We start from the raw sequence: 15,782 nt of genomic DNA on the forward strand, positions 1-15,782 counted from the left end.
TGTGCTGCCACGAGCAGCTTTTGATGGAATTTAGGAATCCAGGTCAGAATTCCTTTTGAACTGCAGGATAAAAGCGGATCCCGGTGACACATCTGCGTCAAAATCCCACCTGCAGAAATCAGGGCTCCTTCCCTCGGGAATCTGGCTGTGTTTGCTCCCCCGTGCCTGTGGAAATGTTGCAGAGATTTGTCTTTGTTTCCTGAGCTCCGACTGTGACGTTTGGGACTGGAAATCCCCCTTTCCACCCTGCTTAAGGGAGTTCTGGCCCCAGGATCAGCACTCCCGACCTGCGGGATCTCTTCCCGTGTTTCCAGCTCACTTGGAAGCCTTTCCCTGGCCTGTTTTGTCTTGGGCTTGTCGTGATTTGGGTTTTGAAGGACTCAGGGAAGTTGGTGGAGCTGCTGGAATTTATGTGGAGCTTCTTGTTGGACGGGACTTGGAACAACGTGGTGCAGTGGAAGTGTCCCTGCCCAGGGCAGGGCAGGGCATGGGATGGGCTTTAAGGGCCCTTCCCACCCAAATCACTCCAGGATTCCAGGACTCTCATTAGGTGTCAGTGGGCAGAAGATCATCTCTGGTTTCAGGAGTGATTTGGGGTTTTCTGGGTAAAAAGCAGCTTATAAATTTCAAAACTTTGCTGTAGGAAGAACTGTCCATCCCAAAACTTCTCAAATCAGGGGATCTGTGACAGAGATTAACCATTCCTGCCAGGTTGTGTCACTCTGGAGAGCCTGCAGTGATCCAAGTGATTTATCTGTGCTTTAGAAAAGAATCCTGAACCCTTTGGGTGCCATTCTCAGTCCAGTGCCAGTTGGGGTGGTGGGTGGGGGGCAGGATTTTAACAAACGGGGATCTTGGGAAGCTACTCTTGTCATTATGAGACAGACACGAGTTGGAAATCCACACCATTGCCTTGGATTTTATTTTCTCATTAACATAACGGGGATTTGCCTTGTTTTGTTATTGTCGTCTCTTTCCCAGTATTGAATATTTAGTGTTTTTAGGCCTCACTAAACAACCAGACTTGAGCTATGACTTGAAGGATGGGAGGATAACCTGTGTATCCCTGACATCCAGTGCTTCTCCTTTCCCCTTGACTGAGGAACAAAAAAACTCTATAAAAAATAAGAGCAAAGTCTCCAAATGGGTGGAAACTGCAAATCCTCCTCCAGCCTGGGGGTGGGTCACACTCCTGAAATCTGAGCCCACTGGAATTCCTGGGTTGGATATTCCTGTCCTGGCTCAGTTGTTCTGGGGGTTTGCAGGGTGGCTCATGGGTGCTGTTCCCAGCCCCTCACACCTCACCGAGTGGGGATTCCCTGGGGATTTAGTCCCATTTCTCCATCCTGTAAAGCCTGGGCTTGGACAGTACATGGAGCAATCCTTCCAGTTTTATTCCAGGGTTGTGTCACCACCACCCCTGGGCTGTTCCTCACCTTGGATCACCGAAGAGGAAAGAATTCATCCTTCCCTTCCCACCTGCTTCACCTCCTGAGATTGAAGGGAATCCTCTGTTCCTCACAGTTTGCTGGGAGCTGGTTGGGATTCTCCCCCCCCAGGGCACTGGAGGGGCAGCAACAATCCCTGTGTGCCCAGGGAAGGATCCAGGGAACGGCTGGAGCTGTGCCAGGGGGTTGGGATGGATCTCAGGGAAAGGTTCTTCCCCCAGAGGGTGGTTGGCACTGCCCAGGCTCCCCAGGGCAGTGTCACAGCCCCAAGGCTGCCAGAGCTCCAGGAGGGTTTGGACAACGCTCTGAGGGACAGGGTGGGATTGTTGGGGTGTCTGGGCAGAGCCAGGGGTTGGATCCGTGATCCTTGTGGGTCTCTTCCAGCTCAGGATCCTCTGTGTTTACAGAACTCTCCTAGCTCCCCGTGGCCATGGAATCAGAGCCACTGTCCAGGCTGCACAGCCCGAGCTGCAGTTTGAGCAGGGCAGTTTGAGCAGGGAGATGTGATGCCTCAGAGTTAGTCCTGCCTCGAAACCAGGATTTCCCTCTGTGCCAGCCCCTGGTGCTGCCCTGCACCAACACCAACACACCCACGGACCTTTGAGCTCTTGGGTTCTCCCCCACCTGCCCAGCACAGCCAGAGCTCCATGCTCTGCTCTTTGCAGGGGTTGCTGGGGGGGGGGGGGTTGCCTCCCTAATTAATATTTTCTGCTGAAGAAGCCCAGCCCTGAATTCTGGCATGTTCTGAATTTGCACAGTCCAGCCCTTCCCACAGGGCTCGAGGGAAGAGCTGAGTTCTGGGTTTGCTTTTCAGAAATGCTGCACTTTCCATCACCCTGCTGTGTTTGCATGAGTGTGGCATGGAATCATGGAATGGTCTGGGTTGGAAGGGACTTTAAGGATCATCCAGTTCATGCCAGGGACACCTCTCACTAGCCCAGGTTGCTCCAAGTCCCGTCCAACCTGTCCTTGGACACTCCCAGGGATGGGGCAGCCACAGCTTCTCTGGGCACCCTGTGCCAGGGCCTGCCCACCCTCACAGCCAGGAATTCCTCCCCAGTATCCCATCTAGCCCTGCCCTCTGGCGTTGGGAAGCCATTCCCTTGTCCTGTCACATCCATCTAAACTCTGAAAAGGCAGCAGCACAGGTCAGGGAGCCAGAAAAACCTCTGGGACATAATTCCAGTGCTGGGGAGGGTTTGCTTGGCCTCACCCTCTTGGAGCTTTTCTCCTTTACCTGCAGAATGGGGTTAATCCCCACCGTGGTGCTTTCAGCCTGGCCCTGAGCTGCTGGAATGTGTGAGGACAGGATGTGTTGGGCAGGTTCTCCTGGCTCCATGGCCAGAGGGGTTTCTGGGCTGGTGTGTGGGGTGGAAACTCCTTTTGTTCCACATTGAGAGAGAGAAAATGTCTTTAATGTTGCAGAGTGTCTGACAAACACATTAACCTGTCCTTACCCCCCGCCCCCGTTTGTGGGACCAGCCCTGCTCCTGGGCAGTGCTGCTGGGTCATCCAGAGTTGGCAGCTCCCACCAAGAGCTTCCCACTGGGAATGACACAGGTGAGCTTGGAGCCGGCACACGAAGGTCTGTGCTGTGACTCCATGAGTGACATGGTTGATGTGTCAGACATGGCTCTGTGGGCAGGATCAGCAGGACACAGACCATTTGTGGTGCTCATCCACTGGCAGTATCCATGTGGAGATGGTACTGGATATCCTGATGTCCTGCCTGCTAACAAAACATTGCCTCAGCACTGCTGCCCGCTCAGCATTCCAGCTGAGAGCTCCGGGAATCGATGGAAATTAAACCTTGGCTGCCCATTCTGCGCCAAACTTGTTTTCTTCCAGTATATCCTTCTGGTTTTGTGGCTCAGAAGGGTCCTTGGGCTCGGCCTCGCTGCAGGTGAAATGTCCCTGGGCTGCTCCTCACTCGTGTTCCACAGTGCACAGAGGGACGTTAGGGTCGGTGAATTTGGGTTGGAAAAGTGGCAAGTCCTCCCTTCCCAAGTCCTCCTTGGCCAGTGGCAGCAGCTGGACACGATCCTGGTTGTGCCCAGCGGGGTGAGAGGCTGGTGGGCACCTCCAGCCCTGGGGGCACCGCTGGGACCCTCCGGACAAGGAGGACCCGGAGGGGCTGGAGCGTGGGGAGGGAAGGGAAGGGAGCTGGGAAGGGGCTGGAGCAGCAGGAGCGGCTGAGGGAGCTGGGGGGGCTCAGCCTGGAGAAAAGGAGGCTCGGGGGGACCTTCTGGCTCTGCAACCCCCTGACAGGAGGGGGGAGCCGGGGGGGGGGGGTCGGGCTCTGCTGCCAGGGAACAAGGGACAGGAGGAGAGGGAACGGCCTCCAGCTGTGCCAGGGGAGGTTTAGATTGGATATTGGGAAAATTCCTTCCTGGAAAGGGTGATCAGGCACTGGCACAGCTGCCCAGGCAGGTGGTGGAATCCCCACCCCTGGAGGGATTTAAAACACCCGTGGCTGTGGCCCCTGGGGATGTGTTTAGGGTGACCACGACAGTGCTGGGGAATAGTTGGACTCGATGGTCTTGGAGGGCTCTCCCAACCTCAACAATTCCCTGGTTCCATGATTGGTGCTCATGTGCTGCCCAAGGCCACGCTGTGGGGGAACCAGAGGCTTGAGCAGGAGCCGCACGGGGAGTTGTACCCTGGGAACCTGGACCTTGGCGGTTCCTTGGCTTCCTTTCCCAGGGACTGACACTCCCTCCTCCCTTCCCACCAAGAAACACTGAACCTGAGCTTTGCAGCAGTGCTGGAAACCTAAATCCTGACTGGTTGTCTCACAGGGGATTGCCTGGATTCCATGGACAACACCCCGTGGGGTGTTAGTGCTGACTGCCTCTGGAAGTGCTGGGAGTTCTGAAGGAAGTCGTGTGTCCGTCCCCCAATGGGTTTTTGGGAACAAGACTCGTGCAATTTGCTTCCCTTCTCCCACTAATTCTTGGTCCCATTGCCCCTCTCTGCCTTATTCAGGAGCAAGAAGGTCTCAAAGATCCTACTCTAGGATCTAAGAGGTTTAGATGGGATTTTGGGAAGGAATTCCTCCCTGGGAGGGTGGTTTGGCCCTGGCACAGGCTGCCCAGAGAAGCTGTGGCTGCCCCATCCCTGGAAGTGTCCAAGGCCAGGTTGGACAGGGCTTGGAGCAACCTGGGCTAGTGGAAGGTGTCCCTGCCCGTGGCAGGGGGTGGCACTGGATGGGCTTTAAGGTTCCTCCCACCCTTTCCATGATTCCATGATCCTTAGTTCCCCCAAGTTTCCTAAGACAGGAAAAAAGACCCTGTGACGAGAGGGAGAGGGAAGAAGCTCCAAATCCTGGAGAGGGAGGATGCAAAGGTCCCACCCCCCATCCCGAGTGTGCCTGTGTAGGAAATGCCATTTTCCTGCTTTCCCAGCTTTCCCAGCTGCCTGCTCAGCTGGAGGGGGTGGATGTGATCCAGGGCTTTCCCGGCCGAGGAAGTCGTGGCCAGGTGGGCTCCGACACCTGCTTTCCCTGTTTGCTGGACACGGGGGCACCTCGGGAATGCGGGTCCCTCCGGGTGGGAATTGTGCTGGGAGCAGTTGTTGGGATTCATCTGTGCAAAGAAAAGCTTGGATTTTGTACAAAAAACCCCACGATGCAGCCTGTCAGAAAATCAGGAATTAACTCTCCCAGTATGTTGGATGCCCTGCTTCTGTCACTGAACCCTTCTCTGAGATACTTCCCGGCTTTTCATTCCGTTATCCCGCTGGGGCAGTTTGAACTCGGGAACGGGCACCAGGCAGGATGGGAATGCAAGGTGGAAATTCCAGGAATTGTGTTTCCAGGCTCATTTTCCATGGGGATTTGGGCCGATCCCCTATGTTTGCCTCGTGGTTCCATTATGAATTCCCTGTGTTTGTGGATGAACCGGGTTTGGTGGCGCTGGGAGGTCAGAGATGTGGAACATAAGGAATGCTGGGATGCTTTTCTAGGCTTCCCTTGGAATCTGCGGCTTTCCAAGGGCTCGTCCAAGAGCTCCAGAGCTCCCATGGTCTCTTAACAAAGGAAGAGGTGACAGTTATTCCCAGGATCTCCTGGTGAGCGGGAATTCTTGCCAATGAATCATCTTGGGCAAGTTTAGATAAATCCCTTGGGATGTTTTTACCCAAAAAGCCTCTGTTCCAAGTTTATCCTCTGACAGCGGGTGTTCCAGGAGGAGCAGCTGCCCTTTCCCTTGGAAAAACCTCTTTTTCCAGCCTCCAAGCCTTTGATTTGCTTGTTTAGGGATTATCCCGTGGTTTGCCTTGGTTTTCAGGTGAACCAGGATTGCGCTGGGAAAAGTTGAGGTGAGGACAATGGGAATTAAGGGCTCGCCGGGAGTCGGCAGAGGGAGCGTGTGAGCCCAAACACTCCCCATTCCCTGCCAAAGTGAGGGGGATTTCGGGAGAGGGGAGGAATCCCGCGGGCAAACCGACCCACTGAGCGGCTGCCCTTCGCTGCCAGGGCTCCTCAGGCCCCATTTGGGCAGCTTTTAAACCAGTGAAGCTGTTTGAAGGGTCATAATATTGTCCCAAAAAATTGGGAAGTCTCCAAATGCATCCACAACAGACGCAGGGGCTGTTGGATGGTGGAGGTTTGGGCTTTTTTAGCAGCATTTTGCAGGAATGTCCCAGGATTGCGGGATGTTTAAGGATTGTCTTGGAGCCTTTTCTTTTTGGTGTGGTTTATTAATAGTTACTATTATTAATATTTACTGTTAATATTTGATTAAGCTTTGGGGCCAATTCTGAGGCTTTGTCCTGTTATTTTTAATAATAATATTCATATCATTGTTATTGAAATGACACATTTCCTGGGGACACCTCAAGTGTGGGGTCATTAAACTGCTGCCCCCCCTTGTTTTTACAAACCCTCCTCCAACATCAAACACCAGCCCCCTGGTTGGTATTCCAATAAATTATCCTGGAATAAACCTCCCCATCTTCCTTCTCCTTTGATTTTGTGGGAACACAGGTCCAGCAGGATTTCTGTCCGGGTTGCTGTGCTGTTTGTGCAGGAAATGCTGCTGGGCGATGTTATATTACCACTTACTTTTTTTTCTGAAAGCCTGGAAAAAAATGAGCAGGAATCTGGAATAGCTGAGTGTTGGCTCATCCCTGGGGAGGGAGGAATTCCTGGGAATTTTATACCTTTTTATTACCAATCAAAATCCAGCTGCAATGCTGCTGTTCCAGTGTAAAATAAAGTTTGGAATTTGTCTCTGGAGCCTCTAAAAATGCTGTTTTAACACACAGGGAGTCAGTGCTGGGAGAGAAATACTGGAATTTTCAACCTCAGGGATGGAATTTCAGTATCCTTAATTTTTCTGGGTGAAGCAAGGATTTATATGACAGGGAAAAAAAAGACCAATTTCTTGTTGAAAAGGGTAAAAAAAAAGGGGAAAGCTCTTTTTCCAGGGGCTTGGAATTGCCTGATTTGCAGGGATAAGGAGACCCCGTGTGCTGGTATTCCCGAGGTCTCACTCCTCTGGGTGATTCTCCAGCAGCCCAGGCAGGATATTGCTCATCCCAGACATTCCCAGAGGCTTTGTTTTTTTTCTTTGGCTAAAATCTGCTTTTTTTTCCTTTTGATTTTCCAAAGGATCTTCTCCATCTGGTGCAGGTTTTGGGACTGGAAATATCATCGTATTCAATGGTGACATCCCAAATCCCACAGTTTCCACAGGTCTTTCACTCCCTGGACTGTTGCCTGTATAAAATACTGTGCTTCTCCTAGGAAATAGTGCTGGATTTTCCTCTTCTCTCCCTAAAAATGGTCTCAGGTCCTGTAGGACAGAACCAGTGGGAGCAGGGAAAGCTGCCCTTGGAATCCGGGATGGCACTGCTGGGGAGGCACTGAAATTCCAGGGAAAATCACCCTTCCCAAGCAGGAACTTTACCTTGCCATAGGAATTTCCTCAAGGAACACAACCTTACAATCTGACATGTCTGTCTGATGGAAGAGGGTTTTTATTTAACCTGGAAGGTCTCAGTGTCCCCCTGGTGTTCCCAGGGAGCTGCTGGCACATGGGATGAGCAGCTCCAAAGGATGAGGGGGAGTCTGGAGCAGGTTGGAGACCCGAATTCCCATGGAGCTCCTGATTGCCAAGTGCAATTCAAGCCCCTTCTGTCCCAGCCCAGCCAGGGCTGGTCCTTCCCCACCCCTGGAATGTTTTTTCCCAGGTGAGGATGTGGCTCCTCTGCCAGTGTTTGGAGAGAGGACTTTTTGTGGCGTGTGGAAACGAGCTCCGACTCAGGGCTCTGGCTCAGCCTCTCATTTTCATTCAACAACTTTCCCTTGGAGGCTTTTTTTCCCTTTGTTTTTTTTCCCTTAAAATCCTGTTGACGGTAAAAAAAAAAAGGGAAGGTCGAAAGCCCTGTGGGTTCTGACACTTCCTACAGCAGCTGGAAGTTGGGAGAAGAGGAGGCAGCTCGGGATGGGAAGCACTGGTGCCACCCACACCTGAGATCCGGGGTCCATGGGGCCAGGAATGCTGCCTGCAGGTAGGAAAACCTTCTGGGATCAGGAGGGGATTTGCAGGAGCAGGTTTGGCTTCAGCCCAGTGGGGTGATTTTTGCCTGCATTTAATATTCCTCGGCTGTTTGTTCCGGGTAATTATTAAGTGGCATAAACAGCAGGTTCTTAACTAATTTCAGGAGGGGGGAGAGGGAAAATTGGAGTGCTCTGGAAGGAGGAAAAGGTTTATGGAATGTTTTGCCAGCTGGCAGAGAGGCATCTTTTAGGAGGGGGCAGGCAAATTCCAGCAGTGCCGGCACGGCTCCGTTCCATTGCCCTTCTGGCTTTTCCTGATGGGTTATTTGAAGCAATTCCTCCTTGCTCCAACTTTAGGCCGATTCCTGAAATATTCTCCTGCTGGAATCTGACGGCATTCCTCCAGGACCAGGGTGCAGAACGGGGTGTCTGGAGGGGTTGTGTTGGGCTTGGCAGCGATCAATCCGAGCACAGGGCTCTGGGATCCATCCCAGAATTACCTGGATTGCAGGTACTTTTGGATGAGGCACAACTGCTGCAATCCCTTTATTGCAGCTTTTTGAGTGCTCAGAGATTCATTTCCAACCTGCAGCCTGGCAGGGAGCACCTGGAGCAGGGAGAGAGCACCTCCGGCATCCCCCCGAAAGACAGGAGCACAGCTCTGCTCTTGGGATAACCCAGCACAGGAGGGGGATTTTCTGCCATGGGTGTGCTGAACGGGAGCTGGCTGGGAGGCTTCAGTTCTTTCCTGCTGGGATTCCTTTTCCTTTTCCCAGATTGGAGCAGGGTTGTAGGATTTGGCAATCCAGGGCTGGTTATTCCCAGCCCATTCCGACCAAAACGCGCCTCCAGGCCAGGTCGAGCCCAAAGGGTTATTTTGGCAGCAAGTTGCCTTTTGGCAGCTGAGTTTATTGCTGGTCTTGTTTCCCTTAAGGAAAACAGTGGGGGTGTGAAAACTCCAGGAATGGTCATTCCCTGTGCTCAAACATTTAGGAAACGAGAATTCAGCAGAGTGGGTGCTTTGGAATATTTATGAACTTGGTAAGAGCTGACAGAGCTCAGTGGAGCTTCCCCATCCACGGATCTGCTGCTCCAGGGATCAAGGGGTTTCCCTGCTCCTCCCAAAATCAGCTCAATTAGCTAAAATCAGCCTGGGAGATGCTTTTCCGAGTTGTTCTGTGCCTGTGATCAGCCTGCTGTGCTGTGTTGTTCCCAAGCCGGATCCAGAGGGTTGGAATTGGGATTTAATAGTTGGAAAAGCCCTCTTTCCAGCCGGTGTTAGTTCCTGCACTTCTCCAGCAGGAATGGGATAAGGATTTAAGGGACAAATAAAAGCTGTTAACATGGCGTTAACAACCCACTTGGCATCATCATCCCAGGATCCCATTGTCCCTGAGCTGGAGCAGACCCCTCCTGCTCGGGATCCGGGATGGTTTTGGGGTGGGAAGCACCTCCTGGGGGGCTCTGCTGCCCTGTTTTCCCAGGCTGGGAAATTCCACATAGGGAATGACTACCTGCCTCCAGCCTTGCTGGCCGCAGCCAGCCTCCATCCCGAGGCCATTCCCAGGCTGGAGAGCAGAACACCCGGGGGTGCTTTTGCTTGGAAAAGCCCCAACCCGCTGGTTTTCCATTCTTTTTTAGCCCAGCTCCACTTCCCTTTTGTTTTTCCCCATTTTCCATTCCTCAGTGCCCGGGAATGTGCTGTGTAAGGAGGTTTCCTGGCAGCAGCTCCCATGTCAGAGCGTTTGGTTCCAGCCTCTCCCTGTCACAACATCCATTCCAGGGGGATTCCTGGCACGGGAGAACGCGCGGAGCAGCCACCGGGATGGGAGCTCGGAGAGGGGTTGTGCCGTGGCTGCTCCCAGAGAGTGGCAGCCCCGTGGCTTTTCCAGAGCTGCTTCCTCAGGGAACCTGACAGAAGAGGTGGCTGGTGCTGTCCCATGGCATTTTCCTGGAATTAGTTGGCATGGGAACCTTTCCCGCTCCATCTGCCATTCCCATGACTCCTCCACTCCGGCTGTGATGGGATGGGAAAACCCTGGATGTGGCTGGAAGGTTGTAACAACAGCTTAGGTGGTTCCTGATAAATAAACATGGTTTTAATCAGGTTTGTAATCCATGTTTATGGGGTTTCGTGGGTTTTATTTATCAGGATATTTAGATATCGGGATATTTATCCTGATAAATTTCATTTATAGGCCACATTTATAAATCAGGTTCATAATCCACATTTATGGGGTTTAATGAGATTTATTTATCAGGATATTTTAGTGTCAGGATATTTATCCTGATAAATAAACCATGACACTGAATAACTGAAGTTCCTTCCAGGATTTTCTGTGATAGTGAGAGTTTGGTAAAAATGATAATAATGTTCTTGTCTTGAAGTATGTTGGGAAAAAGCTGTGTCTTGTCTTCCCTCTCGAGGAGTGGGATTGATTCCTGGGCTTGCTGCTGGTGGGATTTATCCCGTGGATCGCGTGGGTCTGCATCCCGTATTTATATTTATCCTGATAAATAACCCATGTTTATAAATCACATTTGTATGGTTTGATGTGGTTAATTTATCAGGACATTTGTATATCAGAATATTTATTTATTTATTGCTAAAGAGCCAGAACGGGTTGGCAGCTTCCTGGGAAATAAGGTCGAGGGATTTGTTTTCCAGCCATGGATTTAGCCCCCCCCGTGCCACATGCCCCTGGTTAAGGTGGATTTATGGGATGAGGTGTTTCTGTCATCGGTCTGTTACCTTATACTTGAGATGTCCTGGAGAGCTGGAGGCACAACCTTTGATCCCCCAGCCTCCCATAAATCCCAGGGATTTGCTGTCCTCACCTGCTGCCAGCGGGAACCGTGTGCAAAAAAACCAAGGGAAAGGGGGGTGTTGAAGGAAAACGGGACTGGGAATTATCCTCTGGGAAGTCTGGGGTAAAACAGGCTCGGTGGCAAAACTGCTTTCCCAGGGGTGGGAAGGTCACTGTTCCTAAACCATCTCCCACCTCTCCAAAGCTTTGCAAACCCAGGAGTTCCTAAACCATCTCCAAAGCTTTGCAAAACTCAGGAGTTCCTAAACCATCTCCAAAGCTTTGCAAAACCAGGGAGTTCCTAAAACATCTCCAAAGCTTTGGAAACCCTGGAGTTCCCAACCCATCTCCCAGGCTCTGCACACCCCAGAGTTCCCAACCCATCTCCAAAGCTTTGCACACCCCGTTGTTCCCAACCCATCTCCCCCTCTCCCAGGCTCTGCAGCCCTGTCCTGCCCCGGGTGTTTGCGGTGGCAGAGCTTGACCAAGATCTGTGGTGTGAACCCTTGCAGGTGAATTCCTGGTGCTCCCAGCTCTCCTGTGACCCCCCCTTTGTCCCGTTTTCCCCGTTCCAGCAGTGGAGTGGGATGCCATGGCCAGCTCCTCGGACAGTGAGGACGATGGGTTCATGGCCGTGGACGCCGAGGACGCCGCAGCCGAGGGGACGATGGAGCAGGAGGAGGAGCCCCAGGCCGAGCTGGAGCTGGAGGAGAGCAGGCACAGCAGATCCATGCTGGAGCTGCCGGAGGAGGTGCTGGAATACATCCTGTCCTTCCTGTCTCCCTACCAGGAGCACAAAACCGCCGCCCTGGTGTGCAAGCAGTGGTACCGGCTGATCAAAGGTGGGCAGGGCAGGGGGTTGGGACTGCGGGGACAGGGTTGGGACCTGCCTCTGGCTGAGCCTCAGCTCTTGCTTTCCCCTCAAACTCTGGGATCTGACTCCTGGAGAATCCCAGCACAGCCCCCCAGCCCTTGGGTCCTGGCTGTGCTCAGGGCAGTGGGACGGTGCAGAACTGAACCCTCAGCTCCTTTTGGGGCGTGAAACCTGTGGAGGGTGTGAACCCCCCACCCCTGGAGCTGTCCAAGGCCAGGTGGATGGGGCCTGGAGCCACCTGGATAGTGGTAGCTTCCACCCATGGCAGGGCATGGGAATGGATGAGCTTTGAGGTCCCTTCCACCCAAAGCTCAGGACAGAAGCCCCTCCATTTGCTGCACCGGGATGCTCCCAGTGGTGGCTTTGCATCCCAGCCCCATTCCCAGTGTCCCATGTCTAATGTTGGCTCTACGTTGGCCTCTTGCATTCCCAGAGCTGCTGCTCCCAGCTGGAACAGCCCCGTGCCTGGTTCCTGCAGCTCTGCAGGGGATCAGTGGGATGTCAAACCTGCATTAATGCATATTCACACTTCTGAAAGAGCAGCCCTGAGCCACAGATCCTGCACTCTGCCTCCTGCCAAAGCCTCGGGGGGATATTTTAATGCTGCATGTGGATGATACAGCAAATAAGGAGGAAAGTTTGGACAAGGATCCAAACAAACCCTCTGCTTCCCTTTGTTTGAATCGCTGGGTGATTCCTGTTGTGATTCTGACACTTCAATCACAAGCTTCATTTAAAAAACAAGGAATTAAGGGGAGACCACAGGTAAATCCGCTGGGATTTAACTGCACGAGGGGAACTTGTTTCTTCTGGAAAACATGGAGCCAGGATGCCTTTGGCAGTTGTGTGGGGTGGTGGCTCGTTTGTGGACTCTGCACACCTGGAAGCATTGCTCAGGTTCCAGGCACTTCCCACTTTGCCCAGAGTTTAACAGGAAGAAGGTTAAAAACAGGAGCACTGCCCAAAGTTACTCTTTTTTGTGTAATTTTGGGGCACCAACAGCCCACACCCCTGTGGAAAGGTCTTTTCCAAGTGCTGGCCTTTCCTTGGCTGGTTCCTGGAGCAGCCTTAGGAGCTGCAAAGGATGCAGCTGGAATGGCCAAACACCTGGGATTCAGCCCAAACTGTGGGAAGCACCCCTGGAGCGGGGGAGGACGAGCATCCCGAGGCCCAGCGTGGCTCCGGGCTCAGTCCCAGGGGGGCTGGGCCACTCTGGGGCAATTCCAGCCAAAAAGGGAGTGAATTCCCACCTGTGAGCTGTGCCCGGCGAGGTCACTCGAGGGGAACAGTGGATTTGTTCTCTCCTGCCTCAGTTTTCCTGTTTGCCAGGACACAGCTGCTGGGAAATCATATGGCTCACATTCCCGTTCCATGTGACTCTCGGGAATCAGCTCCTTGAGGACCCTGAACTGGATTTTTTTATTAAAAAACCCTTCCTGCTTTATATCCTGGAGTGGGATTTCTTGCTGGGGGTGTTCCTGGCCTGTCAGGAAGCGAATCCTTGGGGGAAAAGCTCTTGGCAGGTTGTGGCATCCTCAGTGCAGGTGCCACCGAGCATCTGCTGAGCTGCTGCTGCCACAAACCTTCTCCAGAGCCTTTTCTCTCCACAGGGAGCAGCCCCTCATCCCTGTTACCCAAGAGAAATCCCGGTAGCTCCATGAGGAGCCTGTTCCCAGCTAAATCCACTTCCTCACACAGCTGAGGAGGAATCTTTTCATGCTGATTTTTGTCCCTGATGTCTCCTCACCAATCTTTTTCAATAAGACAACCTCAGGCTTATTATCAAACATGTCTGTCTGATGGGAGAGGAGTTTTATTTGAAGTGGGGGAGAGAATAAGCCTGGAAGTCTGAGTATCTCCCTGAAGGCCCCCTGGTGTTCCCAGGGAGCTGCTGGCATGTGGGATGAGCAGCTCTGAAGGATGAGGGGGAGTCTGGAGCAGGTTGGAGACCCGAATTCCCATGGAGCTCCTGATTGCCAAGTGCAATTCAAGCCCTTTCTGTCCCAGCCCAGCCAGGGCTGGTCCTTCCCCAACCCTGGAATTTTTTTTTTCCTGGGTGAGGATGTGGCTCCTCTGCCAGTGTTTGGAGAGAGGACTTTTTGTGGCGTGTGGAAATGAGCGTTCCCTGGGCATAATGTGCATCCACAGTCCAAAAACTGATTATCCTTTGTCCCCTGAGGCTCCTGAAGGGAAGGGAAGCTGCTCCTCGGGGTGGGATGAGGGAGCACCAGGATTGTGGGGCGGCAGAGTGAGCTGGGAGCTCTGCAGAGCATCCCATGGGCTTCCTACCTTTCACCAAGGCTCTGCTTCCCAAGCTGGAGCTCTGGAGATGTCATGACCCAGGTCAGTGAGTGTTGCTGATCTCCACATTTCCAGAGTCCCTTTCCTTTATTCCTTCTCCTCCTCCAGTTCCCGGTGTGTTTGTCCCCTCAGTGCAGGGCTTCTCTGGGGCTGCTGGAGCTGTGCAGGCACAGTTTGTCCCTGCCATGTCCCACACTTTGCTGACACGTGCTTTCCTCCCCAGGTGTGGCCCATCAGTGTTACCACGGGTTCATCAAGGCAGTGCAAGAAGGGAACATCCAGTGGGAGAGTCGCACTTATCCCTATCCCGGCACCCCCATCACCCAGCGCTTCTCACACAGTGAGTACCTGCTGGGGCCAGCTCTGTCCCCTCCTTTGGGGGGGAAATGCATCCAGGGGCTTCCCACTGCATCCCTCGGGATGTGGCAGTGCCACACGTGTCCGTCACTGTGGGAATTCCAGCAGTTTGCCCAAGAACAGGGATTTGGGAGCTGCTGGTCGTGGCTGTGGGCCTGCTGATCCCAGGAAGTGTTGGTGGAGCTGGGCTGGGATTGGGGCTCTCTGGTTGTGCCTGTTTAATGTGCAGGGATCTTTCTGCAGCTCCCCTTCTTAGGATTAAGGTTGGAAAAGCCCTCCAAGATCTCACAGTCAGCTGTTAATGTGGTCACCCCCAAACGTGTCTCCAGGTGCCACATCCACACGTTTTCTGGGCACTTCCAGGGGTGGGGACTCCACCACCTGCCTGGGCAGCCCCTGCCAGTGCCTGACCACCCTTTCCAGGAAGGAATTTTCCCAATATCCAATCTAAACCTTCCCTGGCACAGCTGGAGGCTGTTCCCTCTCCTCCTGTCCCTTGTTCCCTGGCAGCAGAGCCCAACCCCCCCGGCTCCCCCCTCCTGTCAGGGAGTTGCAGAGCCAGAAGGTCCCCCCTGAGCCTCCTTTTCTCCAGGCTGAGCCCCCTCAGCTCCCTCAGCTACTCCTGCTGCTCCAGCCCCTTCCCAGCTCCGTTCCCTTCCCTGCACACACTCCAGCCCCTCCGGGTCCTCCTTGTCTGGAGGGTCCCAGCGGTGCCCCGGGATTGGAGCCTGAGCTTTGTGTCCCCTTTGCCACTGGACTCGAGTCATTCCCATCTGAGTTTAGGGAAGTGCAGCACTCAGAGATGTTCACCAGCTGCTTGCACAGATCCTGTACATCTGTGAGGAAATCTGGGAAGGGGCTGAGTGTGCTGGATTCCAAGTGAACCGGAGCTGCTGGAGCATTTGGGGATGGGAGCGAGCAATTCAGTTGGCAGCGCTGCTGAATGTGGGGCTGAATTCTTCCCCTGCTTCTGAGTTTCTGGAAGGGAACAAAAAGGGAAAAGATACTTAAATAAAGTATCTTTGAGGGAAAGATACTGAAATAAAGCTTATTCTTTGTAGTGCAGTGGCATCGAGCTGCCAAAAAACATGACCAAAATTCCATCTCATGGCTCTGGCGCTGGGTCTGAGCCCCCAGGGAGGCAGCTCTGTCACGGAGCAAATTCCATTTTTCTAAGGAAAAGCAAACACTGGAGCAAGCCCTGCAATTCCAAGAGCAATCAGGCATCACATTTTCATCTTCCCAAGCAATAATTTATGAAGCAACCCTCGCTCAGCCTCCTGCCAAGACAAGTCCGGGAGACGCTGTGGGAAACTGTGAAGTCACTGTGCTCTTCCGAGAATTCCTTGTCTTCCTGAAGGATAAAAAAGGCACCACAGTTCATCCCTCATTTTTAAGCAGCCACATTAGTGAAGTTCTTATTAATGACTTCAAGATTTCCAGTGTTTCCCCTCAGTCTGAGCAGCGTTTTTGTACTGGGACGTGCTCAGGCC

At 53.0% G+C, this 15,782-nt stretch overlaps 1 protein-coding gene across 1 annotated transcript in view; it reads left to right on the top strand.

Annotated features, from left to right (window-relative positions):
* Nucleotides 1-15,782, top strand: part of FBXO42 (F-box protein 42) — a 46,404-nt gene that overhangs the window by 3,606 nt on the left and 27,016 nt on the right. The window contains exons 2-3 of the mRNA XM_032709161.1: nt 11,333-11,599; nt 14,156-14,272. Coding sequence (XP_032565052.1) covers nt 11,350-11,599; nt 14,156-14,272 — 367 coding nt within the window. The 5' untranslated portion in view covers nt 11,333-11,349. The remainder of the gene's footprint in view (nt 1-11,332; nt 11,600-14,155; nt 14,273-15,782) is intronic.

The sequence above is a fragment of the Chiroxiphia lanceolata genome, chromosome 22 (assembly GCF_009829145.1).
Source record: "Chiroxiphia lanceolata isolate bChiLan1 chromosome 22, bChiLan1.pri, whole genome shotgun sequence".
Taxonomy (NCBI): domain Eukaryota; kingdom Metazoa; phylum Chordata; class Aves; order Passeriformes; family Pipridae; genus Chiroxiphia; species Chiroxiphia lanceolata.